The sequence below is a fragment of the Lepidothrix coronata genome, unplaced genomic scaffold (genome assembly GCF_001604755.1).
Source record: "Lepidothrix coronata isolate B3197 unplaced genomic scaffold, Lepidothrix_coronata-1.0 Scaffold91, whole genome shotgun sequence".
NCBI classification, from domain to species: Eukaryota; Metazoa; Chordata; class Aves; order Passeriformes; family Pipridae; genus Lepidothrix; species Lepidothrix coronata.
In genome coordinates, this window is record NW_016690271.1 from 2,920,346 (window position 1) to 2,947,960 (window position 27,615).

Consider the following 27,615-nt stretch of genomic DNA (forward strand, 5'->3'; position numbering starts at 1 on the left):
AAATCAAACCTTACCCAAAAAGTGGTCACTGTGTAATTTAACAGTATTTTTTATGTAAAAACTGAAGGTAGAAATTCTCCGCTGTGAATTATTCCATAATTCCACTGCCTGAGTACTGAGGGGAGGGAAAATGCTGATGTTCAGCCAAGAAGGCACCAAAGGCTGATTTTTAAACACAAGGGAAACTTAGACCTATAAAAAAAGGAAATTGCCTAATAAAGCACATCAGGAAACAAAGAATTCACCTGAAATCCCCATTCAAGGTTATATTACAGTGTTAATGCTTGTGGGTATTTCTTTGCAAAAGCTCCTCTTGTGTTCACTCCAACAAAAAAGATTTTGTATGAGTGTTTTCCCCCTCAAAATCCATTTTTTTCCATCCTTAAATCTATAGAAACCAAAGAAGAGAGAGAGCCACAGCTCAGCTTGGATTGCTGCGAGCACACCCACTGGATTTGAGGGGAACATCCCTCTTCCTGCTCCCCAGGGGCTTTTCCAAATGATGTCTTAATTGCTTAAAAAATATTTCATAGTTTTCAGTATTTGGTGAGGCACTTTCCACATCCCAGCCACAAAGCAGGTTTCACTTACATTATGATATAAATATTTCAGCTTCCCAGGCTGGTCAGATACAAAACGAGCTCTTTATTGAACACAAGGTTTGAATCTCAACACAGGATTTATAAATCATTGCAGGAATCAAGGGAGTAAACAAGGTACTAAAGTCAATTAATAACACTTATTCTCATGGGATTTAAAATACCAGCAGTGACTCCAGCATAGAACAAACCCAAACAGCTCTGACTAATAATCACAAAACCACTTCTGGAAGAGAAATAATGTTTGCCCAGAGGGCAGGAGAAGAATTACAATATAAAGTGAAGTTTTCTGATCACTTCACAGAATTACGACATTCATATTTTAACGCTGAGAACTGGAATTAAATGCAGGTCCAAAATTAAAAATAAACCCGAAGCAGCAGTTTGTACAACAGCAGCTTTTATTGGAAAGGCAGGTTTTGCTTCAAGTTTAATTAATTCCCAATGTAGCTGAGGAACTCTGAGCATTCCGAGGGTTTCCATGAGCTCCTGCTCCACCTGAGCCTGAACGTCACTCACTCACAAACCCTGCACAGACTTCAGGGAAGGAGCTGCTGAGACCAAACCCAGTAAAGAAAAGCTGCTGCCAGGGAGGGAAAGACACTGGAATGGTCAGTGCATGAGGTGACAATTCCCAGGCCACAGGTGACCTCTGAGGTGGGCAGGTACCCAGGAATTCACACCCACGCACGGAGATGGAGGGGCAGGGAAGGGGCTGGAGCAGCCCCCAGCACTCCCAGCACCAGGGAAAAGCTGCCACCATGGTCACAGCGTGGAAGCACCAGGGATACAATGGGGAAAAGCCATAAATACATTAAATAACCAGGCTAATAATCCCTTAGAACTCCAAATATACAGAAAGAGACAGAAAACCCACTTTCCACAGGTACCCACTTTCCAAGGCAGCTCCAGAAAACACAGACATTAAAAAACCAAAGAAAAATCCCGTTTCTCTTTTCCAGTGGCAGAATCCATGCAGGAAAAGGAGTCACAGGTCTGAAATTGCACAGAGCCAAAGCAAAGGCAGCATGTCCAGGTGCCCCTGCACAGGAGGGGTGGGGAAAGGTGGGCTGGGACAATCCTGTCACCTTGGATACAGCTTGGAAGGACACTGGGCTTTGGCTGGCAGCAACATCCGAGAGGATGCTCCAGTGAGTCACTGGGATGGCTGGGATCAGGGAGCTGATCCTCGCTCTGCAGTGCCTTTATGGGGGGATCTCCATGCAAACATTCCTGTCCCACGACAGGAAGGTGTTGGGAACAGAACACTTCCTGCTTCCACAGAGGCAGGGATGGTGCCTGTGCTGTCCCTTCCGTGGGAGCAGGAGAGCAGCAGTGTCATCCCTCAGTGAGCTCTGCTGCAATTGGAATCACAAACACCCATTCCTTATTTTTATGGGCCAAAAGACACGACGGACACAGCTCAGGGAGGGGACTGACCTGGTAACAAGCACAGGAAAACCACCACTGAGAAATGCTTCTGTGACAACACAGCTGGTGATTTAAGTTTCACACTGTGGCCTCTTATTTGTGGTATCCTCTTTTAATTAGGGGGGAAAAAAAAATCCCATCTAGCCAAGGGAAAGGATGTGGGCAGTCCCTGTCACACCGTGGAAAATCTGCTGCTGGATTAGCCGGAGTTTGCGACTGGAGGCACACGTTGCTTTATTTTGTGAATGAGTTAATTTGAGGCTGCAAGATTTACTGTAATTGGTGTAAATGAGGAGCCAGACACCTCCGAGCCAAGATTCTTTCATTTGGGCTAATTAATAGTTTAGTATAACTAAGCTTGTTTGTTTTTTAAATACAAAGCATCGTTTTCCTCACTGCGATCTCTGCTTCGCCAAATAACCACAGGCCAGTGTCAGGTACTTATAATGGAGGCAAGATTAACTTGGAAAAGCTGTTGATATCTCTGGGGAGAAGGGAGAGATCTGAGGAATTTAAGTCAAAGAATTAAGGAGAAAGTTGTACCCAATGGATTTACACCCCACTGCATTCCCTGCAGACCCAGACTGGATAATGCAGTGAAGCTCCCACTTGGTTTGAAATCCTGTAATAGCACTGCACTGTCCCCTGGATATTGGATCTGAAGGAAGAATCAGGTACTTTAGGTGTTACAGGTAACATTTTGTGACAAAATAATACAAACCTCCTATTCAGAGAGGTGAGTACCTGCCATAAACCACAAACCAGCAGGGAGACAACGCCCTGCCCCAAACAACAGCTTGCTAAGACCCCCAGCTTCCAGTGTTAAATCCCTTTGGGTGTTAAATCCCACTCCCTGTCACAGGAGCCAAGGGCCACCTCGTGCTGCCAGCTCTGAGTCACAGAAACACGTTACTACAGGTAGCACCAGACTGCACGAGCCACACACAGGCATCCCATCAGGAAAAGCATCTCAACATCCAAAAAAGGGAAAGTATCTACACAGGAGCAGATGTGCTGCATCAGCAGAGTCCAGTTTTCACCAGAGCTGCAGCCACACAGCTACCAAAGGGTCAGGAGAAACATAAATCACACCTGGAGTTCAGGACAGCTCCAGGGAAGTTTATCTGTATTTACAACAAAGCTGCAAGTTTTAAACTCCAGCTGCCTGTACTACAGAATCCAGATATTACAGGGAAAATTTCAACAGTTTTCCAGTCCTTATCCCCCAGCACCAACCAGTTCTGCACACAGAACAACTCCCAGCACAGAGCACTGGAGGTGTAAATCCACAGCAGCCCTCCAGTCTCATTCCTTGGAGTCCATAATTCATTTTGCCTGCTGTGACTCATGTGCTGTGATATCACAGCAGCAAATATTTGAAGAACAACATCATGGTCCATATCCCAAACACGTTAAAGAGAAGATCTGCTTACAAATACAGACTCCAAGTACTTAAGTGGTCACTTCTATGCAAATCAGCCCAGGTTCCAGGTTCTTTGGGAGGCTCAGTGCCAGCTTCTCCCAGGTTTATGGTGGCTACCAGGCTGCTTTTACACAGAATAAAATGTTTTCATGTTGAGAAAGTCTGAAATGCCACTTTTTTTTTGCCATACTACATTTTTTTCTGGTTATTTCTGAACCCGTGGCCATTTCAAATGAATTCTTCACTGTCCATGGCAGTGGCTTTAACCTGTTACAGTCCAAAACTCAACCCCAAACATTTCAAATCCTGAGCCCAACTCCAGCCTCTCCACTTACTCCACCCCACCAGTTACCCCAAGTCCTGCATTGTTAGACCCAAAGCTCCACCTTCAGTGCAGCTGCTTTCAGAGCAGGTCTGGCAGGATGAGACCTGGAGGTTTGGGCTCCACACAGTTGATCCAGAAGTTGGCACAGCTGGCATGGTACTGGTGCCCTCCATAGGCCAGCTTAAAGTTATCTGTCTCGGAATTAAAGGCCTGAAAGAAGAATTGAAAGGAGTGTGACAGTCTGAGCTACTCCAGGATCTAAAACTGGAGTGGAAAATGGACACAGCACAGGTATCACCCTGGAATGGCACAGCGTGGCAGGACCCTCCCCTGAGCACAACACCCCATAAACTGTGTTTTATTTGAGTTACAGGTGGGCAAAACCTTCAGCCATCACACCTGAGCCAACTCACACCTGCCTGGAGGGAGCCCTGTGATTACCACAGTGCCTGCCCTGACCCCTGGCAACTAACTCACCTCATTTTATGCATCTTCTACTTCTGCTCCGAATCCCTAACGAGGTGAGGCTTGTCCTGCCTGCCAGCACACGGCTCCTGCATTTATTTCCCTGGCTCCAGTTCTGCTGTGAGTTAGGCAGGTGCAATTCCTGCTATTAGTGTTATTTCAGGTTGAATTTGATCTACTTCCTCCTGTTAATTGAAGCTGCTTTACAATAGGAGCCTCTGAGCAGAGCATGTGAAGCCATGAACAAGCTGAAACCACCTCAGTGTTTGTTGCTAGGAGATATTTTCCAATGCTTCACAGCTCCCTATTTAAAAAAATATCCCAGCCCTGCTCCCCACACCCTGGATTTCCTGCAGACATTTCTAAAAATGCCACTGCCTGCTACATATAGCCAAAAGTCAGTATTTCTAGCACAAAACCCCTAAGATCCCCCCTCTTCTGCCACAGACACACAGATTCAGAAACTCACTGCAGGGGATTTTCTACCACACAACAGGAAGACCACAAAACCAGAAAGCTGGTCACAAGTACAGGCATGCAGACGAGACAAAGGGGAGGCTCTGGAGCATGTTAGTTGATCAGATCAAGTGTTAACGGTCACAAAAAATGACTGGAGGAGGAGGATTAATGATTGGTACAACTGAGAATGACAGCTGAGAGCCAGTCAGCAGTTCAGCCTTCCACACTCAGCTAAGAATGAGTCCAGAAAGAATGTTTTTTTACAGATTCATACTTTTTTAGGAAGCTCTTCCACAGGTTTCTCTTCTTTCTGAAATGATGTTGAAACCAAAAAGTCAGGAAAAGTGCCAGTATTGTTAACGGGTTGGCACAACTCTGCACGTGTCCTGGGAGTCCCTCCCAGCTCTGCTAATGGCAACAGTCCCCTCTGGTGACCCATTTCATGAGGAAAAGCCATTAAAAAAATTTTCATTTGTTAAAAAAAATATATACTTTTTAAATATTAATCTCCCTGTTTCTTCCCCAATTATGAACAATTTAACCCTTTCTCCACGGCTGTGTCACACCAAAGCCCAAGGAATACAGGACACTGATTATAGGATTTTATGTGAGCCCCATCTATAGGTCAGAGTCTGCTTTGCCCTCTGCCATTTACAAATTATAGCCATGAAAATTTTTTCAACACACCCATCCCTGGAAGTGTCCAAGGCCAGGCTGGACCAGGTTTGGAGCAACACAGGGTAGTAGTGGAAGGTGTCCCTGCCCATGGCAGGGGGTAGAAAGGGATAAGCTTTAAGGTTCCCTGCCAACCCAAACCATTCTGGGATTCCATAAATGCAAGTCCAGACTGTAATTACAAAGGAGTTTAACCATAACACTTACTTTACTTCTGGAATCCACGTTTAGGAGACACACTCCACAGGCCAGATCCTGGGCATTTTTAATCCCAGGGCGCAGCATGCAGGAAGAGAAATCCAGGGAGTTTTCATCTGGCTAAAGAAACGAGACAACAAAATTTAGGCATTTGCAGTAACTGAAGAAGTTTCAGACATCAGGAGAAAAATTACTGAGTAGCAAGAGCCACAGTGTCACAGCAGCATGGCAGGGGTGATGTGGTGCATTCCCTCATCAGCTGCTGTGGGGTTCAATCAAAGCCATTAGGATGGGTTTGCCATCTCCAGCAGCACTAATTTATAACACTCAAAACTCTTGAGAAAGGCTGTGACTACAAAGGAAGGAATTCTTCAGCTGCACATTCCCACATCAAAAGGGGAAGGAGCCCAGGCTGCTCCGAGCTGGGAGCTGGAGGAAGGCAAACAGTGGATCAGCAGGTATTTGTGCAGCTGTGGGAGGGAGGCACAGCCAGCTCTGCTCTCACAGCAGCACTGGAGAGGTGGCTGCTGCAGGGCTTATTGTCCTGGAGTCTGTTACTGCCTGAGCAAAAAAGGGCAGTTGTTATTGGTTTTGTTGGTTTTTTTTAACCTACAGTATGGCAGAGCAGTACAAAACGGGATATTAAGTTTAGCCAAAGCACAGAGTTCAGGTCACCAGCCATACACAAAGCTCAGGTTAAAGAGAGGCAAAGGATGGGAGAATAAGTCTGGAAATAATAAATTAACACAGTCACTTTTCCAGTACTCAACCTCAGATTTCAGCCATGGGATAAATGATCAGTTAAGACTTTGCATAAGGGCAGTAAAAAACCATCCAAATTTTGCATGAAAATAGTCGTGCAAATAAAAACAATGACTAGAAGTGCAAGAAGCTTAAAAAAATGGTGAGATCCCAGGACATGTGTCTGTTAATCCACACTCTGGTTATGCTGCTCACGCTGCCCCGCTGAATGGCTGGAGAATAACTGAATCCTGAAAAAAACACCCTTTAATCTCTAAGTAGATCAATCAAATTAATAAAGGCACTCTAATATTTGTTTACCAAATGCATGAGTGAAGCAAATGAGAAGGTCATCCTGCAATTTGCTGTGAAAAACCACAAGCCTGTACATAATTACCTTGTAACAAAATCCTTTAAAAGACAAAATTAACCTTTCCAAGCACATGCCTTGGAGCTGGAATACTTCTCTCCAGTTAATTGGCACCTCTGCATCATTTGGGATCCGTGACTGCAACGCCAGGGAAGGAGGTGTGGGTTCCACCCCTTCCAATGGGCCCCGTGGGGAAGAGAAGCAGAAAAAGGGGTGATCTGGAGAATTATAGGAGCCAGGAGTCCCTGCTTCTCAGATAACTTCAGAGGGACTGCGTGTCCATAGGAGCAGTTAATGTGCTTAAAATGTAGCTGGAGTTACCAGCCAGGAGCTGCTGAGGCTCAGAGAACACGTGGCCAAGCTTTGGACTTCCAGGTAATCCCTGTAATCTTCCAAGGAAAAGCACTTTAAGAACTATGTTTTAATCCACCTGTTTAAATCAGGAGAAGATCCTGACACCTTCTGAGATTGGTACTATCAACAACAAGAAGTTCAACAGATGCATCCAGGTCCATCACCTTGCTCTGTCGAGCAGCAGGAGATTGAGAGTATAAATTTCCTAGGACAGGCTCAGTGCATCACAGGACATCACCAAAATACCTGGGGAGGTTTAAAATGTGCAAAAGGTGTGTAAAAAGGGGCTGACCATTTACAATACCTGCTTTGAAGGGAATGACAGAGAGCTGGATGTGGATATTTCAAGCAGAAACCGAGTATTCCAGGCCTTACTTATAAATGATTGTTTACTGGGAAGCAAAAACCCTTTTGTGGCAGCAGCTGCAGTGCAAGGAAGAAGCCACAAATTAAACTGCTCAGTGCAAAGCTACCCATGGTAATGATGTGCTCAGTGGTGCTTGATGGGATGTGCTGATACTGAGTCAGAGTTAAAGGCTCCTCAGGAGTTAAAGGGAGCCATTATGCAAGTCAATATCGAGCAACACAGACAGATAATTACCTAAAAATACGGGTTTTACCGTGGTTAAAGAAAGTCATTTTGCAATTGTATTTCCTGCTACACAAATACTCAAAACCCCCCAAGGCATTTAATGGCAGAGTGATTCTCCTGCCCTCTGTCTGTGTGTGTTCTCAGCCCCACTGTGCCCCTCTCCTCCCCAGGTCCCCTGCAGACCCGTCCCATGGGATGCTCCTGCCCCCCCTCAGACCATCTCTGCCTGTCACACTCACCCAGGGATGTCCAAAGCTCTCCTGTCAGGGAGCAATGGAGCTTTTCCTGGCAGTTCAGGAGAGGAAAAGCAACTTAGTCCCTAGCAGGAACCAAAACAAACTCGGGCATTTCCAAATGCAGAGAGGGGAAAAACGGTTTAGTTATTCCTGTGTTGCTACACTGTGTGCTCTGGAAGTGTGAGCATTAAAACTAATTGCAGGGATATTAAAAAAACCCAACAAGTTATGTCCATGTTATTCTGGCTTCATAAAATTGCTTATTTGAATTTTATTAAATTTTCCTTACTGGAAATGTCCACAGACAGGATATCACCTCAATCATTAAGATACTAAATAAGACCATTATTTGTACATAAATAACAGTTTTCTTCGAGAGTTTTAAACTGGATTTCACAAATAAGTGCATTTCCATCTTGCAAGAGAAAAAAACCACAAACTGTAAAGTTAGGACACCCCGTGAAGTCACTTTAAGTACAATTATGACATTTCTTTTAGTAACCAGGCAGCTTATTTTTGGTCTTACCGTTAAAGCAGCGAGTGACATGAAGCTGATCAGGTTGTTCCACACTTTATCAATATCCTTCAGCAGCTGCTGGAGTTTCTCACTGCAAACAGCAGTTGCTTTGATGCCCAGTTCCACTCTCTTTGTCACTCTGTAGACTTCCACAACCCCTGTGGATGTAAAACACGGGGAAGGATTGCAAAGAATTCACTGGATGCCAGAACTTTAACTCAGAAATGGCAAAAATAGGGATGGCACAGGAGAGGTGGGTATGGAGGGTTAGTTCAAAGCAGGAGGTACATTTATTTAGCAGAACAGTTATTCATTATTTAGGTGCAGGCAAAAGATTAAGTTAAAAAAACAATGCTATTTTGGGAAGACTGATTGTATATTCCTGTTTTTAAGAGAAGAACTTTCAATGTAAAACACATGGAAAATTAAAACATACCCAGTAAATATTCCATGCCTTGGGCAGACTGGATAACTTCAGTGCAAACAGATGAGCTACTTATTCCATTTAAGGTGTCGTTTGCTTTCTTTATGACCTGGTAGAAATGAATTTCATAAAATGATGGGGTTTTCTACCTTTAAATAATCATTATGAACAAGATTGTCCCCAGCAGAAACTGTTATACAAAAAAAGAGGCAAATTAAATAAGAAATGCTTGCCACACTCCATCCCATGTTTTTATACACTCCTGCTGTAAGAAGATCAGGGGAAAGGATGAACATTTAAAACCTTAATGTATTTCCCACAGTATTTTGATTACAAAATAAGAGTTTTAAGAGCATGCATGCCTTGCTATCTAGTTTAGCAACAGCATTCACAGTTTGGGCTGTCTAATACTCAAATGCAAAGAAGGAATTTTAAGGAGAGCTGATCTAGCTGTGAAATATCTGACACTTGTTAGCAGCAAACAAATGGTCCCTCGGCACAGCACAGAAACAAACCTGTTCCTCAGGAACTCCTGGGGAGCCAGACACTGGTACCAGTGCTCTGAACAACACAGTACTGGGCACCAAAACCCAGAAACACTCCACTAACTAGTGAGCTGGAACCTTTAGGGGAAAGCCAAACTAATCCCCAGTGACAGGGAGATTAGTGTAGGGCGTTGAGCTGAGGAGGTGACGCTGCTGCTGCTGCTGGGTGACAGCTTTTGGGCTTAAAATTGTAATTCCCAGGGCTGATTCCCACCCTTCCTCTGCCTGTTGGTCTTAAACACCGAGTGAGGTGGTTCCTGCAGGGATGAGGGAAGGATTTGCAGGAGGAGGAGGTGACATACTTACCTGCAGGGCACTCTCCAGGCACCTCTGCCACTCATAGGCATACCTCTCGCTTTCCTGGGGAAAGAAAGGACAGGCTGAGTCTTACTCCTGCACACATTTATTTCCCTTTCTCTGACACAACAGACACGCAGCAGAAAGGTATTTAAAAAGACTATTTGCAGGTCAGCCACGTGAACTTTTAATATCTATTCTTAATTTCCCCCCATTCTTTCAGCATCCTCTTTGCACCTGAACTCTAAAATTTGATTTCTGGGAATCAGAACTAGTTTCAAAAGGAAAAACATATATATGAGTAAAAAGTTTCATTGCACATACCTCCTCCTGACACGTTTGTCACAGTCTGCTGTTCTAGAGATGGGGATTAGCAGAATTTAATCTGAGTCCTTTTCCCATCCCTTCTCAGGATGAGCAAGAGAAATAAGTACCATGCAGCCAAAAAGTGATGCCATTTCCCAAAGCAAATGGTCTCTGTGCCAAAGCTGGGATTAGATTTAAATTGTAACTAATTTCCAGTTATAAGCTTAGGCTGCAAGGTCAAGTGATTCTGTGTTTCAGACAACAGCATTTTCCCACTTCACAGGACTTTCAAAGACAGGAGAGAAGAAACTTCCATTAAGAGCTGTTTCCACTCACAACATCCAACTTTACCCAGACGCCACCTTAGAATCACACCCCAAGTTCAAACAGCTGAAGTGCCAAGAAACTGGATACAGAACAGCCTTGAGATCACCCTGATGATGTCACTTGTGTTCCAGGTAATTCCTTACCTCGACCTCCCCAGTCAGGTCCTTGTACTTGTCTCTGATGACGGGCAGTGCCGGCTTCTCGCTCAGAGTGTTCGACCGATCCCTGAACGGCTGTTCCAGGGCTGGCAAAGGTGAGGAGCGACTTATCTCCCTGTCACCCAGGCTGAGGCTCCTTTTATGAGACCCTAAAAAGTCAGGTTATAAACAACTTACTCCTTTACTCACAAATCACAGGGTATTTAAAATGCACGAAGTGGCACCAAGGGTTGTCCCACTCCTCCGGAAGAACAAATCCTTCTGTTTACTCAGTGACTGGTATAAATTTCCCCAGTCTTCCAATTCTTACAGTTTTTTGGCACAACAAATGCTTTTCTTCTAGAAAAAGACCCGCTCCAAATGCCACAGAAATCAACAAGAAGATTAAGGTCACTTCCAGCAGCCTCTGGAACAATCCCCATTAGCCAATTTTATAATTCAATTAGGAAAATTAGCCTTTGATGAGCAGACCCATCATGAGCTTCCTCCACCCTGGGCAGGCTTACCTTGCACAGACAGGTCAAAGGTAGCCAGCTCGCTCCTGATCATCTCTTCACTGGATTTCACCTTGCCTTGGGAAGTCGCCACCAAGAAGTCAAACTTGCTGATTTTTGGCTTCTCGCTTTGGAATTCCCCAAAGTCATCTGTGGATTCCCTCCGCAGCTCAGAGGAGACGCCGCCAGCCAGGAAATCTGCCTCCTGGGCTGTGTCAGCTGCTGCTGCACCCTGAGCTTCCGAGGAAGGTCTTGCAAAATCCCCGAAGTCTGCGATGTCATCGTCGCTCGGCCCGCCGGAGATTGGTCCGGAGTCTTTAAAGTTTGCAAAGGCTGCAAAGGAAACATCCTGTAAGGCATCCTCGCTGGAAAAGGTTGTCACTTTGGAAACTGTTGTCATGGTGATGTTTTCTGAGCTGCCAAACAAGGTCTCCTTCTTCTGGAGGACAGAAGTGGCCGCGGAGGATCCGCTCCCCGAGGGCTGGGCGAAGCAGGAGAGCCTCTTGCCCTGCTGGACGTCGTCCCTGTCGGACCAGTCGGAGCTCGCCAGGCTGCTGACTGCAGAGCCACTGGTGCAGCTTCCAAATGGGGCACATTTTAAGTCATCGATATCTGAGAGAAACAAACCCCCACAATTAGAAGCCGAAGTTCAAACGCTCAACCCTCCACGCTCTCCACAAAAACAACTCGCCCAGGGGCTGAAAGAACTGGGAGAACAAACCCACGGGTTCTTGTTCTGGTGAGGCTCGAACTAAAGTTTGCACAAAAAACAATCTGAAAAATACCTGACCATTTAACACAAAAATCTCTCAGTTTAATAAAAGTAAGCCTTGACATCTGAATGCTGTCTCAAAGTCACCATCCTACTACAGGTAGTGCAGAACCACTAAAAAAATAAAATCAAAGTTTCTGGCCAGTCCAGGCTGCACAGATCACCAGTTCAGTTTCCTGGCTGCAGGATCTACAATCAAAATATAAATGTTACAACTCAAACATCTTAACACGTTATTTCATCTTATCAAACCCAGCCACACAGAAGACTGAGCTGACTTTTCCATACCTCTGATAAAGTATTAATACACCTTAATTTTACATTCCTGCTTTGATACAAATAACATAAAAATGTGCTGTAAGAATCTAAAAAAACTAGAAATCCTGTTTAAGCTTATCAGAGCTCCTGCAGCGCTGCATGGCCGACTCGTCCAACTTCCAGGTGCCAGGACTGACAGGGATATTGGGAAGATCATGTTTTAACTGAATAAACAGTTTGTAAAAGCTAAGTCTAGAGAAAATCCAATTATTTTGCAGAAAGCTCCAAACATTTATACTCACCTGGTGATTACATGGGCCAATAGGTTCTTCTCCCTGCCACAGGCAGGGGTCAGAAAGAGCCTGCAGTGCCCGGGGGCTCTGCTGCTCCCACCCCACTGATCTTTCACCTTCACACTGAGATTGATCCCCAGTGAAGGCACAGAGCCAGGGGCTGGGCAGTTTTCATTAAAGCATTAAAAAAAACCAAAAACCAAACAACAAACCAACCCTCCTATCCTACATTTGGCATTTGTTTTCCAGCGTTACCAATTGTCAGTTTGGATTAGACATCCGGCTGCACAGCGCCCGGGGTCCAGCGGGCTCGAGGTAAAGCAAACCCCAACCACAAAATGTATTATTCTCTGAGTGTTGCTTGGGCTGAGATTCTGGGGATAAACACCGTGGTCTGGCACACTTGGGTTTAATAGAGCCAGGGTGGGAACAAGCTGACTTCCCAGCTGCCCTCTTTATTCGGTCCAGCCACACCAGCCTGAGGATTAAACCATTTTAACAAACCACTTCTGCCTTGGTTTATTCATTTCACTGGAAGGGCAGAGCAGGCCAGGCTTCAGGCTGCTTCCCAGGCATGACCCACATACATTGCTAATGAAAAATCTAACAAATATACAATATAATGATGGAGTTTAATGGGTCAGCCAGGCACTGTGTGTCATCCATCAGCTCTTCCCGAGGGTCTTCCTGCAGCTGCCAATTTGCCCACAACAGCATCACAAATCCAAACCGAGCCCCTTGCACACAGACAGCAAGATTTCAAAGTGCCACTTGAATATTAAATGTGCAGAGAAGCAGAAGGTAAACAGAGGAGAGATGAAATCACCTGCTCACAGCAGAGCTGCACAGAAAGGAGGCTCCGAGGTGAAAGGAGCCGACAGGAGGGGGATCGGTGATTTATCACCACAAACCACATCTTGTGCTCTCGAGTTTTTGTTTAAAGAAGGGAAATGAAAGCTTTGCATGAAAGAGAGAGCCAGAAGCACCTCCGACATGTCAGCCAACTGTAATTAATCCTGGGATCTTGGAAATACCACCGGCTACCAGGCAACCTCTTTTTCTTTTCCAATTTGTGTTGACTCCAAAGCCCAGCAAAGATTTGAGCATTGCTATTGTTCCAGTGTTCCCTGGGAATGAAAGGGAAGAGTGATGATCCCACTGTGAGGACCTGCACACTCACGTCCTGTCGTGAATTATTCCTTTGATAACTGGTAAGATTCTGAGCTGCAAACACATCCTAAAGGAGCAGGTCAGTGCATTCCTGATCCCATCCTGGCTCAGGGACAGGCAGGACCAGCAGCAGGCTCCGGGGAGAATCCTGAACTCGCCTGCAATCAATAGGTCACGGCAGGGAAGGCAGAACAGTTTAATTATTCACAAACTAAGATGCAAGATTGTCTCCATGAATTCGGGCAGACACAAAACCTCTGCAGAGCTGGGAGGGCTGAGGTGAAATGTAATGGTCCAATTCTGTGCATTTGATCTACCTGGATAGTTCCAGTAGGATTGCTCTGGTGAATAAACTTCCCTAAGAGTATTATATTACAGGAAAAGCACTGTGTTCAGAGCTGCAAGTGTTTACAGCTTAAGCAGTTTGAAAACAATTTAGGGAAAAGTATGAAAAATAAGAATATGGAACTGTCCATAATCCCAGGTAAACTCACTTTGGGAAGAATTTTACTGGAGAAAAACCCACCATTTTGCTGTGCCATGTGCTGCACTTCAGAGAATCATTTGCCACAGGTTGGAGGTTTCTGAAGAGAGGAAGTAAAATCTTCCCCTTTGTCACAGCTATGGCAAAGCAAAAGGATCCTCTGAGCTCTTGGTACATTTGCTGCCTAACGAGGAGGAGTTTTACCCCCGACAGGTTCCAGAGCAGTGGCCACCACTAATAAGTGAAGCAGCAGCTCATATGTGCACAGCAATTCTTGCTGAGCCCCGAGAACTCTTTGTGGAGTGAGTATCTTCATTATTGACACAAAGATTGGTTTATTAAACAGAATTAAGAGCTGCTCCTCCAACAGCTTTTTCCGTAAAGAGCATAGATAGGTGTGGGCTCTGGTTACAATGTGGCAGCTTTAGCCTATGATGTAATAAAAGCTCTGTTTTGCTGGTGAAAAAATTTAAATATTTAATATTTTTAAGTATGAATGCCTATCAGTAATACTTTTTGCAAAGCAAGAGATGATTAAGTAAGGGGAAAAATTAATGACTTCTAACTAAGCATCACACTTGGGCAAGACAGAGGCTACGGAGCAATCCCCTTTCCTCCTGGAGGACAGGAGTAAGAACAGGATCTGAACTCATGAGAAGCATCAAATTTTATCCAAAAAAAAAAAAAAAAAGAGCAAAGACTAAATCCATTCAAACTTTTACGAAAATTTTTCATTTTGGGGACACACTGGTTTTTTGTAAAGTTAAAACCAAACCCAATCAGTATTTCTTCCAAACTGAAAGGTTTGGAATATTTACCATTTATTTTTTGGAATATTTACCATTTATTTTTTGGAATATTTACCATTTATTTTCCATCCAATTCTCCATCCAGTTTGAACTCCCAACCCCGAAGTCCAACCTGCCCAATCATCACCTGGGACCAGCTACAACCTGTATGAGCCTGAGAGGATGAAATACAATTAAAATCCTGTTTCCCAGTGTTATCTCACAGACAGGAAAACTCGCCATCCCTGACTTGAGCCAACTACAATAATTTATTCCAACTACCAAGGATTAAGTTGTGCCTGGAGGCCATTTACAAGCTGGAGCCTTCAATGTCAACAGCTTAATCATCCAAGGAAAACCCCTGACAGCATTAGTGATCGTCTGAAGAACAGTGAAAAAGACAATTCCAGAGGACTGGAATAAATTTAGTGATTTTAAGCAGCATAGGAGAGTTTCAGGTTTTTATATTTCAGTGTCTGTTAGACCCTGATGAATTTCCTGTAACTCCTGTGCCCTGTTTTGGTTGTTAGGGTGACGCAGGCGGTGGCAGTTCTGCTCCCAGTGGAACAGCAGCAATCCTGTTACCCTGGGAACATCACCTGCAGCCTGAGCAACAATCCAGGGCCTGGATGGAGACAGGCACCACCTCCTCACCACTTCCAGAGGGTCTGCCTGGTAAAGCTGGGATGACACTGGAAGAATACGGAGTTGTGTGCACCACTGCCAAGGGTGTCTTGCCTGCCAGCAACCACAAAAATCCAAAGCCCACTTCTCAGCTGGGGGAGTCCGGAACAGCTGATAATAAGGGAATTATTCCCATTTCCTTTCCCTACAGAATGGGAGTAGCTAAGGTGGAAACCATCAAGAATGCTGACTGTAAAATAAATGAAAATTCAGGAAACAGAAAAGCCTCCAAACCTTATGGAATTACAGGATTTGCTAGTTATTTTTAAATTATCACGACAAACAACGTTTCACAGCAAAATAAAGCCCCCTGAGCTCACACTGGGAGCTCAGTCCCACAGAGGCCCAAGGCAGCTGCTGCCCCTGTGCCCTTGGGAAGGCCATGGCAAACGTGTCAGAGACCTTCCCGGGATAAATCCGGGTGGAAAAGCTCTTCTGTTTACAGAATTAACTTAAATGAGAGCAAGGGAGTGAATCTGACTGTCAAGTCTGGACAAAAATGCAATAAATGCAGTCTTGAAGGTTACTCTCCCTCCTCCAGGTGTGATTAGCTGAACAAATACAAACAGCTCAGGCCCTGCAGAATTAGGTGTCAGGTTTATGTTCAAAGCTCTGGTTTAAAAAGCTTTAGGGCTGGGCGTGACCTGCTGATCTCCAGAATCAAAGAGGGCCGTTGTGGTTTTTTTTTTGGTTTTTTTTATCCTTTTTCTTTTAAAGTCTCTCAAGCTCAGTGTAAAGAAAAGCCACATTCTGCTTCCTGGTCTGGTTTTTGCTCTTGTGGCAACCCCAACACCCCACAACATTTTAACTTTATTCCACATCTCAATTATTTTCAGCTTTTTACCTTGTCTGCTAATTTAATGTTAATCCTAAGCTGCCAGTGGCCCAGGATTTGGAAGAATTTGAAGTGACATAATTACAGGCCACAAATTGGCAGCTGTCATTCATGTCTGAATGTTCTGATATTTAGAAGGCAGGACTCCCAAAATGGAAAAAGGGAGCAGGGTGTTTACTTTGGGGCTCTGATTAACTCACTTTAGACTAGCTAAAGAAATATCTGAATATTATTTAATTGGCCTCTACTCATAAAGGTCTAGGGAGCAACACAGTTTTCCAGTTCCAACTCACAGAAAAAACCCTGCCATCACACATTTTCTCTACTCAATCCCTTTCAAACATTGCTCTTTTGAAAAATATTATTTAGGCTGATATGTAAAGTTTCAGAAGGTCACAGGAAGCGAGGTCAAAGCTTTGGAAGAGGAGACAGAAGCTCACCCACACTCTGCTCTGCAAGAGAAAGGCACCCACTAGCTTAAGGGGATACCAGAACTTTAAACTTTGTATTTTTGAAGAAAAAGAGATACATTGCTGGTTTGCAACAAATCACACACATCCCCACGTTTTGAAAATATGCCAAGATAATATTTATTAACACAGCAGGACTTACAGATCACAAAAGATAGTGATACAGAGGAGCTCGAAGGGTGGTATCAGAGTAAAGCATGCAGGTCAATACTTGCAGAAGAGAGATATCAAAGCAGATCTGAAAAGGCACATTCACACAGGAAATGTTTAGTTGAAATTAGACATTAGAAAAAGCAGCAAAAAAACCTGAAGTCGATTTAAAATATACAGAGATCTCCAGTAATGCCAGAGGAAAAGGTACTTTACAGGTGTGTCAGTGCAGCAGAATAACCCTTTGGGAGCGCCCGGCCAGGAAGGGCTCTCGCTGCAGGAAGGGCAGATCAGGTCCATCCAACATGAGGAGGTGCTAATTAAAATGCTTTCGACTCAGAGGGAAACGAAATTTGGTAGGAAAGCAGCAGCCTGGTTCAAACTAATAACATGCAGCCAGTGGTCAAAGGGTTATATGGAGTAAATGCAAGAGAAATCAGGCAACATTAGTATCCTCTACCTTCCACACAGAGTTAGAGCAAAGTTTAAAGAGACTGTATCCCTCTTGGAGAGAGCAAAGCTGGGAACCTTTCATCCCTCAGAGGCCAAAGGATGTTGCACGGGAAGCACCTCAAGGATTTCTTCCTAATTCCCAGCGTAAGCACCTACCTGCCCATACCTGGAAGCTCTACCAGGGTGGAATCTCCCAGCCAGGGGACAAACAGCTCTGTGTGGGGATGTCAGACAGCCAGACCACCTCTCAGCACCTCTGCCCTGCTGCTGTTCCACTGCAGCTGGGACACAGGGCTTGCAGAAATGCAGCTCCCAAGGACTAGTCTCCCGTTTCCCAGCAGCGAGGTGACAAAGGGGTAACTGTCCCTCTTTGACATTAGATTTACGGATCGAAGGAAATTATGAGGGGGGGGGAAAAAATAAATCTGCTTTTTAACGTCATGTAAACTGGAAAAAAATAAAAAAAATAATAAAAAAAAAAGGACTTGACCATCAGCAGTTCACAGCTTGAAATGCACCAAACACACAGAAAGGAACAGGGGAGCACAGGGGTGCTCGTAGCAGATTGTCCAGAGCACGTTCTGCTACGAAATCCAGAGAGTTAAAAGGAGCAAAACCCTCCCTGTGGAGTAACATCTAGCTTGGCACCATAGGAGGATACAGACTTGTTTAATAAAAATAGCTTCTAATTAATACTTACTTCAGAGTTCAAAAGTTTAGCAACAAGCACATGAAGGGCTAACCCCCTTAAACAAACCAAAAAAAGGCTTTTCCTGCCACAAATGGCAATTATTCATCACGGATTGCTGTGGCAAAAGCTCACGTCCTGTAAAGAGCTACAGAAGTCAAACTACCACTAAAAGAGGCTAGAAAAATATTAGGAAAAAGTGCTTTCAAACCCAAAGTAAACATTCAAGAATACACTGTAGGTGCTACGTTTTGACAGCTCACTCAACTTGGAATTTTCCCAAGCAGTAATATGAAAATTAAATGTCTTTGCTAATAAATTATTCCTGATATTTTGTACCCTGTTAGAGAGCATCTTCCACCTCAAAATTGCCAACTTAATTCTCACCCCTACTTAAAAATATCATATAATGCAAAATTACAGTACTGTATATTTTTCTCTACCCAAATCTGCAAAAAATGGAAGAAATATTTCATGTGGAAATAACCAATTCTTGCAGTAAGAGCTTTTAGATTTACAGTTTGTATGTTCCCCTGCTCAGAAAAGCCTTTGACTGCATAAAACTTGTTCTAGAACACAGTAATGGTTCCCATGTTGTTGAAGGCCACAGAACATTTAACTACAGCTTATCTCCTATGTATATATGAAAAGAAAAAGCAGGACACTTGGGAAATCTGTTTTGTGATATGTGGTCAGATCGGATGGTCAGTTCACTCCCTCAGGAATGATGTCATAAAGGGAAATTCAAGCAGGTGGAAACCTGATAAAGCAGAAGTCCCATGGTTTAAATTTAGGTCCCAGAGTTCCCAATCACGAGACCAGCACTTAGAGCCCCTTGGCACAATGATTCCTATGAGGGATTTAACACTAAAAGGTCTATGAAATACTCTACCTGCAGTCCTGCAAAAGCTTGGCTACACTGACTGAGCCCCACAATAAGGGGAATACACCAGTGCTGGTGATTAGTCAGAGCCTCATTAACAGCCCAAATGAGTGTTCTGCCGACCCTTGGGAAGCCCCCGAGCCAAATGCTTTGTGGAAACCAAGATTAAAGTGAGACTCTGCCATCATCCTGCTGATAGAAATGGAATGACACTGTTTGCATTAGAATATTTTCCACTTGAGTCCCTCAAGTGCCAATAGCAAACAGGTACCAGTATGATGTTGTCAAATCTCAAAAATAAATTGACCTGGAGTTCAAACTGTTCTATTTATAGTCTTCTAGGACAAACACTAATCGCTGCCCTGCTGAGGGGCCGTTGGCTGGTGGGGACACACACTGAGGGTCTTCCACCACTGAAAGACGAGTGCATAATACTGTAATTGAGCACAGAGAACACGACACCTCCACCACCTCTGCTACCAGAGCAATCTAACCAGTTCCTCACCTGCTGCTGGTGGATGCTGGCCACTAACTGTTGGCAAATCCAAAGAGCTATCAGACATGACATGCTTAAGATCTCCTCCCACATCAGCCAGTTTCATGTCAAACTGAACAGACAGCGCGTCTTCGGAATCCTCCTTGCCCACGCTGCTGCCGCCGATGGACGGCAGATCCAGGGATTTCACCGAAGCAGAGTCTTCTTTGGCCTGCTTGAAAGCTGCCACTTTGTCCACCAGTGACTTATCCACGCTGCTGCCCGTGGAAGAAAACTTGTTGGAGTGGAAGTCAGCAAAATCATCGTCGCTCTTCACCGAGGAGAGCGCGCTGTCCTTCGCCTCCTCGAAGCCCCCTCCGGAGCCTTCCAGAGACAGCTGTTTGAAGATGTCATATTTGGTGGGCGTAGCAGTGGTGGCAGAACTCTGCCCACCCTTCGCTGTGCTGGCAGACGAGCCAGCCTGAGGAACAGGACCGGCCTCCAGCTTAAGTGCATTGTATTTGTCATCCGGTTTTTGCTCGGCAAACCCGCCGCTGTTGTTGAAAGCCATAAAGTCTGCAAAGTCATCTTGTCCACTGGCTGATGCGCCGTTAGAAAATTCCCCAAAAAGGTTGAACTCTCCAAAGTCGTCAGCTAAGCTGGAAGTTTTGCTGGGTGCTGGCTGGGCAGTGGTGGCTGGAAGGGGCGGTGGGGGAAAGGAGCCCGGTTTTGAGGTGTTAAATGCGGGTGGAAAGGATGGCTGCTTGTTTTCTCCAGGAGAGGAAAAGAGATCCAAGTCTGCCAGATTCAAAGGGGTCTTGGCTTGTGTTTGCTGTTTTGGCTGAGCAGGCAGAGGAGGGAAGGGTGCAGGGAAGGTTTTGTCTTTTGTGGGTGGCTCTAATGGTGAGACACTGTCAGCGGTTTTGAAATCTGTGAAACCATCATCGACTCCTGCGGGCTTGAACTCTGCAAGGTTATCTCCTGGGACTGCAAACAGGGGGAAAACAACAGTGAAACACTGCAGCAACAAATACATCATACTCACACCATGCAAGCAAGCAAATTATTTCATGCAATGTCAGAAGTTTTTATGCAAACTATTTAAATTAAAGACCTCAGAATGCACACAGAACTGCAAACTCAACTTCCATGAGCCACACAAGTGTCAAGGTCAGCAATTCCAATATCCACTCCAGCAAACACTTAATTCTTGAAGTCATAGTAAGTTCCCTTTACACTGAGTTAATATCAAAACACACCATGACAAACAGTTTCAGAAGGTGATCAACGTTGTCTTACTCGGCTTCCACTCAAGTTCTTTTCCCTGCCTCATCCTTCTCGTGTTTGCCAAGCAATGAATGTAATTTTGAATTTCACTTATACCAGTACAGTATTTGCTTCCTTACAGAAGCAATTCCTCCCTTCCTCCCTCTGAAATATTGCAGTTTCCTCATGGAGCACCTGCAGAGGGCTGAGATAAAAACCACCCTGGTGATGGGCTGGAAGGGGAACACGGGAGAGACCAGCCTGGTGTGCCTGGTGCCTGCGGGTACTTTTGGAAAAGCTCACTTCCACAAGGCAGCCAGCCTGTCCCACTGGGCATGGTGGGGAATCCAAGGGCTGGGAGAGACACAGCCCCGACAGAAAAGAGCTTAAAAATGTTCTAACCAATCCTGTTTTCTGCCACATTCACCTGAACATCCACAGTGACAAGTGATCAGGGAACTGCAACACAACCAGGCCCTTCCAGCCTCTGCCAAGGCTGATCCCAGTTTTACTCAGAGCCTGGGACAGGCTCTCCCAGGAAAGTGAGCACAGTTAATCACCAGTGCTGACCTCCAGCTCAGCTCCCTACTGAATGCAAGCTCGTGCTACGCAAGGATTATAATTTAAACCTGATTAAACATTAGCTACCAATGTTTCCATTGAATTTACATTAAATATTTTGGTGTGCTAATTTTCTAAGTTTCTTCCTGTTCGTACACAAATATTTTTTTATAAAGCAGTTTCTTTCAAACTCGAAAACACTGACTAGTTTAACCCATTCACCAGCATGTACATACTTGGACTACTTGTAATTTTAAAGTAATGATGCTTACTTTAAGACAAGTGTCCAATAGACAGATTTTTTCTACTTCAGAAGTACACCATTAACATTTAATCGTTTAGCTACCACACAGTGTCACACTTTGAAGTAGTTTAACCGAATTTTAAACAAAGACTTAAAGGAATACTCTCCATAATGGTAGTAAAGTACCACAGTTACATCTGACCTATTCTTCCATTGTCCCTCCCCCCCAAACCAATTCACTTGGCTCAGCAACAATATAAATATTCCTGAAATTGCTACTCATTGATCAAAACTACAACAGCACAGCAAACTAAACTTACTGATGAATTGCAAAGCTTCCCATTAGAAATGTGAGCTGGTGAAAGGGTTAAGAGTGGTCAGACCTGGGCAGCAGGCAAACACAGGAATTTTGTACATTTTAGAACATGTACAGGATGAGATCAAATGTTATTCCATGTCATTGCATTTAATCCTCAAGAGGTTCTGAGCACGAGAACCTCACAAAACATCACAGGAGTTTCAGAAACTTATGACTCCTTATTAAAGCAAATTCCAACCATATCATTACTTTAAAATAAAACTCGGGAGCACCCAGAAGAGGTGCCAATCTTCCAGAAATACAACTAGCAGATTGTTCCAATAGGATCTGGTTTTTTCAGGATACTTCCTGATAAGTTGCTCAGGGAAGCAGAAGCACCGTTATTTTAGAATTCCAGCAAAGGAAATTCTGCAGCTCATACAGAGAAATGCTAAAAATTATAATGGAAATATGTAAAACCCCCAGTGCTTACCTAAATATTTGCTCTCTGCTGGCTGCTCTAACTCCCGGAAAGCGCTGTACTTGTCCCCTCCATCTGGAGAACAGGAGAAAAGAAAGACATTTGCATACATATACTAGGAATTCACACAGTAAATTTTATATTAATTGCTCTAGTTTTTAAATATTAATATCTTATCAACGCCAAAAATAAGATATATGAAATACTACAATAAATTGCTCGCAGTGGTTGTGCATTTGTCCTTTTACCTCCAAAAGCAGCTGCAGTCTCAGAAGGCTTCTCAGCTGCCATTCCTTTAAACACAGCGTATTTATCAGCTGGTGAGAGCGGCTTATTACCTGGGAGTGGCATTAGTAAGGAAGGAACACTGAAAACAAAAGAGATAAAAGCAAAGTTCCTTAATTCCTCCACAGGAAATCTACATTTCCAGGTTTTATTTAAAGGAGCCTCTTATTATGGCTACACAATTTGGTCATAAACTCCTGCCCTAATGAGTGCTTAGTCCAGAACCTGATGTGAACAACCTCAGCTGGGTGAATTCCCAACTTTATCTCATATTTTTTTTAGGCCAGAAGTCAATTTACACCATTCTTGATTTTAATTTCTGTCAAAACATGGACAAAATACTCCAGGACACCACAGGAATTCACAGCCTGAGAGAGAACAAGCACACAGACATATCCCAGGAATCACTGCTGGTTAATTCATGCCTTTTGAAAATTCTCCCTGATGGAACTAGATACAGTAAAGAGCTAAAACTGCACAAGATTTTGACAGCTCCATACTTTCAGCTTATCTGATTTTGCTTATATTTCACTACATATTGCAAAATTAAGAGAATAAAGCGGGACCACTGTAAAAAATGAAAGGAGAACTTGGAATTTATGTCAGTGCCAATCAGTGAGTTCAGGCAGGTATCTAGTCAGCAAAATAAGGATTAATCCACAGTTCCACAGTCAAGTCTTTTTGCATAAACACACCCTACTTCTTACAGTAAAACTGCCATAACAACCTAACACCATGTTAGCAACTGCTGGAAGATTTAGGAGCTGTTCTGGGAGAGCTTTGCTTGCCCTCCACACAAGCCCCCTTATCAGACCTTGGCAGCTCTGCACAACAACATCCTTTACATATGAATGATTCATTTTACCTCTAGTTTGTGTCATTCACATTGAAAACCTGAATGAATTTCTATGGTGTTCTTCAGCCTGGAGCAAGAATCTTTCCAGAGACATTTAAATCTCCTTATCAGCAGCCTCCAAGCAACACACAAACTGCAGCACTTGCACACACGTGCTGGTGCTGGTCTGTGGTGCTTGCAGACAGACAGTGCAATGGCAAAAAAAAATAGAGCTTATGGTAATATAATTAAATTTCCCATCCCTGCAAAGCAGGCTATTAGATATGCAATCTTGGCAAATGGAATGGTTAATCAGCTGTACTCCACAGATGGTTTTTTTTTTAAATAAAGCTCCATAAGCAATTAGATTATAGCTCATTGTAACATTTTGTTCAAAACTGAACGCTTTCACAGCCGAATAAAGAGAACTGCTGCAGTGAAAAAGAAACACCACTTTTGAAATTTTTTTTTTTTATGATCCCCTACTTCCCATTGTGCAATTTACAGACAGTTTTCTGTCAAAACTTTCAGTAACAGATCAGCTTTAGTGGCAAAATGACACCTAACGTAAGATATACTTGAAACAGCATCTTCAGATCCACGTGGCATTGACTGACCCATCCCTGGAAGAGTTCAAGGCCAGGCTGGACGGGGCTTGGAGCAACTTGGGATAGTGGAAGGTGTCCCTGCCCATGGCAGGGGGTGGGAACTGGATGATCTTTACAGTCCCCTCCAACCCAAACGATTCCAGGGTTCTGTGCCATCAGCAAAATTAACTTTTCTTACACAGAAACCATTTGTCGGTGTAACAGAACAATCTTGCTGAGCATCCCCATTTGATGTCACTTGTGAGGAAGCACCTGCTAACCAGTGCTCACCTGGAAATCCTACTTCTGTTTGCCACTAAGAACAGTCAGTTCATACACAGAAAGTGTGTCTGTCTACAGTCAGACACCTGGGAGCTGCATAAAAGTTTGCCATGAGCAGCCAAAGGAAAGAATGCTGAAATTCTGTACTCTTTGTAGACTTTGAAAGATTAATTGTAAACTCTCAAAGGGAGGACACATGCTTACTTATTTTGTTATTCCAAATTTGCCTGATCTGGAGTTACATCTTGGCAGTCTCCCATAAGGAAAAGCCAGAACTGCTGGACTCTGAATGAGATTTCAGTTGAGATTTATAGTCAGGTATCAAAAGTTTAAGCATTGGACAGAGAAATGACAGAAATAACCCCTCTGTCCACTGGAGTTCTCAGGCATTTAAGAGTACAATGTTGTGTTCTTTACATGAATTTTGGGGTCCATATTCAGGGCCTGAAGAAAAGACCTTGATGTCAGGAAATGGTTTCTATCAACTCCAAGAACACTTTCCTGCTTTAGAGGGGTCCTACTTGTAATGGGAGTTCACAATACTGGATGCAGAACTCCTCTGTCCCAGGGTATTCTTCCTGAACAGCTTGATACAAGATTTTCCCCTGGATGCACAGTGGGAAGTAACTTTCAATTGCCTGTGCAGGACCATAAACCCCTGAAAACCTACATCCAAACCTTGTAAACCCAATTGACCTCAGCAAGATGACTGGAATGCTAAAGAAAAATCAACCACCTATGGCACATCAAATGCCATTTTTGATTCAGGAAGTCTAATTGCAGCTGTAACAACCTTCAAAAGAAACTGTCAGAGTAGAAGTCAGGTGACGGACGAAAATTACAGGCTAGAAAGGTCCCCACAAAGGAGGAAAACATTTCATTTCTTAAAAGAGTTCTAAAATACAGCAGGGGTGGAAATCAAAGATGGTACCTGCTCCGGTGCTGGGAACTGGCTGCTTTGGAGGAACCAGCTACATCCCCTTGGAAATCAGTGAAAGAATCATCCAGGGAGCCAGACTTTGAAGCATCTTGAAACTCCTGGAAGTCATCATCTTCTGGTTTTACTACCTGAATTACAAACAAGTAAATTGCTATGCTGTTGGCTTTTGCAGTTGTCATATAGCATGAAAGCAGCTCAGAGCAGTGTGATCAAGAGGAAAGAAGGAAGGAAAAGAATTTTTCAGCATTAGCACTATTTCCACTCTGCCTGCACCTCACCCAACTCAAACACACACCAGGTGTACAGGGTTTACAGGGAGCAAGCACGAAGAACAGGTGAATAAGGAACTCTACTCCTTTCACAGTAAATGTGTTACTGATCATAGCCATGTCATCTTTTAGTAAAGGCAAATATTAATAATTTAAATCAATCAATAATTTCAAATCAATCACACAGCAAAAGCACCACAGGAGATGTTTTCTGAGGGATGAACCGTATTTGTGAACAGCGAAATTTATCCCCCCCCGCTGTGATTTACCTTTGCAAACCAAAGGCTTTCAGAGTTCTCAGCTTCTCCTGAAAACCCTTATTTTACCAGCTATTAGAGTCTGTTGGGTAGCTGAAACGAAAATTCTATTTCATGTGCATTACAAAATCCTAACTAGAACCAAAATCCCCTTTGTAACGGAGAATGCTTCTGGGCCTGCCCTAATGCCACCAGAGAGAAACTGAAAAAACGAAAGAACATTTTCACGGCACAGCTTCACGTTTTCAGACGTCACGTGTTAGATTTCAGCTCTGCTTTCTGCCAGTTGCTCAAAGCCTGTTGTCACCATGTAGGTTTAGCAGCTCCAGGCTAATTCCCTTTCCCAGGAAGGGGGGTTTTCCAGGAAGGGGGAGCGGGCTCACCTGGCCGGGCGGGTAGGAGGGCAGGAAGGCTCCGGAAGGCTGAGCTGCAGCTGCTCCCGCCGGAGCTGGCGCTGGTGCTGGGATGCCCATGCCCATCACGGGGGGCCCGATGCCGAGGGGCACGGAGGGCACGGAGCCTGGCGGGGCCGGGGGCAGCAGCGGGGGCTGGCTCACCGCGGGCAGGGCCACGGGGAACCCGGACAGGGTGGGAACGGGCGCAGCGGGAAACTGGTTCAGCACGTCGGGACTCACTGCAGGAATTCCTCTCTGCAAAGGCAACGAGCACACACCAGTTACACAGACACCAGTTACACAGGCACCAGTTCCACAGGCACCAGTTCCACAGGCACCAGTTCCACAGGCACCACTTCCACAGGCACCACTTCCACAGGCACCAGTTCACAGGCACCAGTTCCACAGGCACCAGTTACACGTGCAGTGCTGACAACAGGGCACGTTGTGTTCTCGCTTCGAGTTTCCAGCTTGTGGTACTGAAGGCAGAGCAGGGTACTGGTCAAGCTTCCAGTAAACCCTCCAAATCCAAACACGCCATCAAGAGCCCAGGTAAGTGAATCACACTCAATTGTAAGTGAATCATATTCAAGACAAAATCACAAGATCACTGAGGTTGGAAAAGCCCTCCAAGACCATCACATCCAACCTGTGACCCATCCCCACCTTGTCACCCAGCCCAGAGCACTGAGTGCCACATCCAGTTGCTCCTTGGACACCTCCAGGCATGGGGACTCCGCCATCTCCCCAGGCAGCCCCTTCCAATGCCTGACCACCCTTTCCATGAAGAAAGACTCACAGACTGAGGGATACAGGAACCACATAGTTTGAGGAGAACAGATCTCGATATAACAGGAGGAAATCAGGCAGCATTTTATCCTAAAAACACATTGATGTGTTCGGTAAGTGTATCTAAGAACTTCCACTGACACTAAAGGAGTAACTGAAACCTAACCGATAAAACTGATACCATTATAACCCTGCTGAGGTTACAAGGGTAGTTTCTCCTCTAGACTTCACCAGAAGTAGTGTTTTACTCCAGGTGTGGGACACCAGCCCCTGGTGCCCGTTGGTGCCGTGCCCTGTGCCCCCGTGAGCCGTACCTGCGTGACGGCGATCATGGCCAGCACGGTGTACAGCTCCTCCTTGGTGAGCTTCCCGGGGGTCGTGCGGTTGGCCAAAGCCCAGATCTGCCCCAGGGTCTCCCTGGGCAGCCCAGACGACATCAGTATGGGGTAGAGCTTGGCTGTATCTATTCCAGCAGGAGTCAGAGTGGTTTCTAAGATTTTCTTATACAGCTCTGTTGTGAGGGAGTCAGTGTTAGACAGTGCTCTTTTCAAATAAATTTAATATTGCCTTTCTATTCCGTCTCAAACTCAACATTATATCAAATTAGTAACACTCAGTGTGAGGTAAGGCAGCAGCATCCTGGTATTGTGTTTCATCCACAAGCATTATTGGATCATCTTTACAGATAAGTTTAACACAAGCCAAGAAATGTTTCTTTAATGAAATTGCAGGATAACACATATAAAAATACAGTTCTAACAGCTTTCCATATTTAAACTTCAGTGTA

The 27,615-nt window shown here is 44.4% G+C and overlaps 1 protein-coding gene across 5 annotated transcripts in view; it reads right to left on the bottom strand.

Moving 5' to 3' along the window:
* Positions 1-625: 625 nt before the first annotated feature.
* Positions 626-27,615, bottom strand: part of SYNRG (synergin, gamma) — a 38,460-nt gene continuing 11,470 nt past the window's right edge. For 3 of the 5 annotated variants that reach the window (XM_017821570.1, XM_017821568.1, XM_017821566.1), the window contains 14 exons: positions 27,143-27,339; positions 26,028-26,294; positions 25,110-25,246; positions 22,438-22,556; positions 22,202-22,264; positions 19,370-20,326; positions 10,949-11,548; positions 10,428-10,591; positions 9,661-9,714; positions 8,822-8,918; positions 8,395-8,543; positions 5,585-5,695; positions 4,977-5,012; positions 626-3,988 (listed from right to left, as the gene is read on the bottom strand). In XM_017821570.1, coding sequence (XP_017677059.1) covers positions 3,857-3,988; positions 4,977-5,012; positions 5,585-5,695; positions 8,395-8,543; positions 8,822-8,918; positions 9,661-9,714; positions 10,428-10,591; positions 10,949-11,548; positions 19,370-20,326; positions 22,202-22,264; positions 22,438-22,556; positions 25,110-25,246; positions 26,028-26,294; positions 27,143-27,339 — 3,083 coding nt within the window. In that variant the 3' untranslated portion in view covers positions 626-3,856. The remainder of the gene's footprint in view (positions 3,989-4,976; positions 5,013-5,584; positions 5,696-8,394; positions 8,544-8,821; positions 8,919-9,660; positions 9,715-10,427; positions 10,592-10,948; positions 11,549-19,369; positions 20,327-22,201; positions 22,265-22,437; positions 22,557-25,109; positions 25,247-26,027; positions 26,295-27,142; positions 27,340-27,615) is intronic. The other 2 variants (XM_017821571.1, XM_017821567.1) reach the window with 1 other exon arrangement.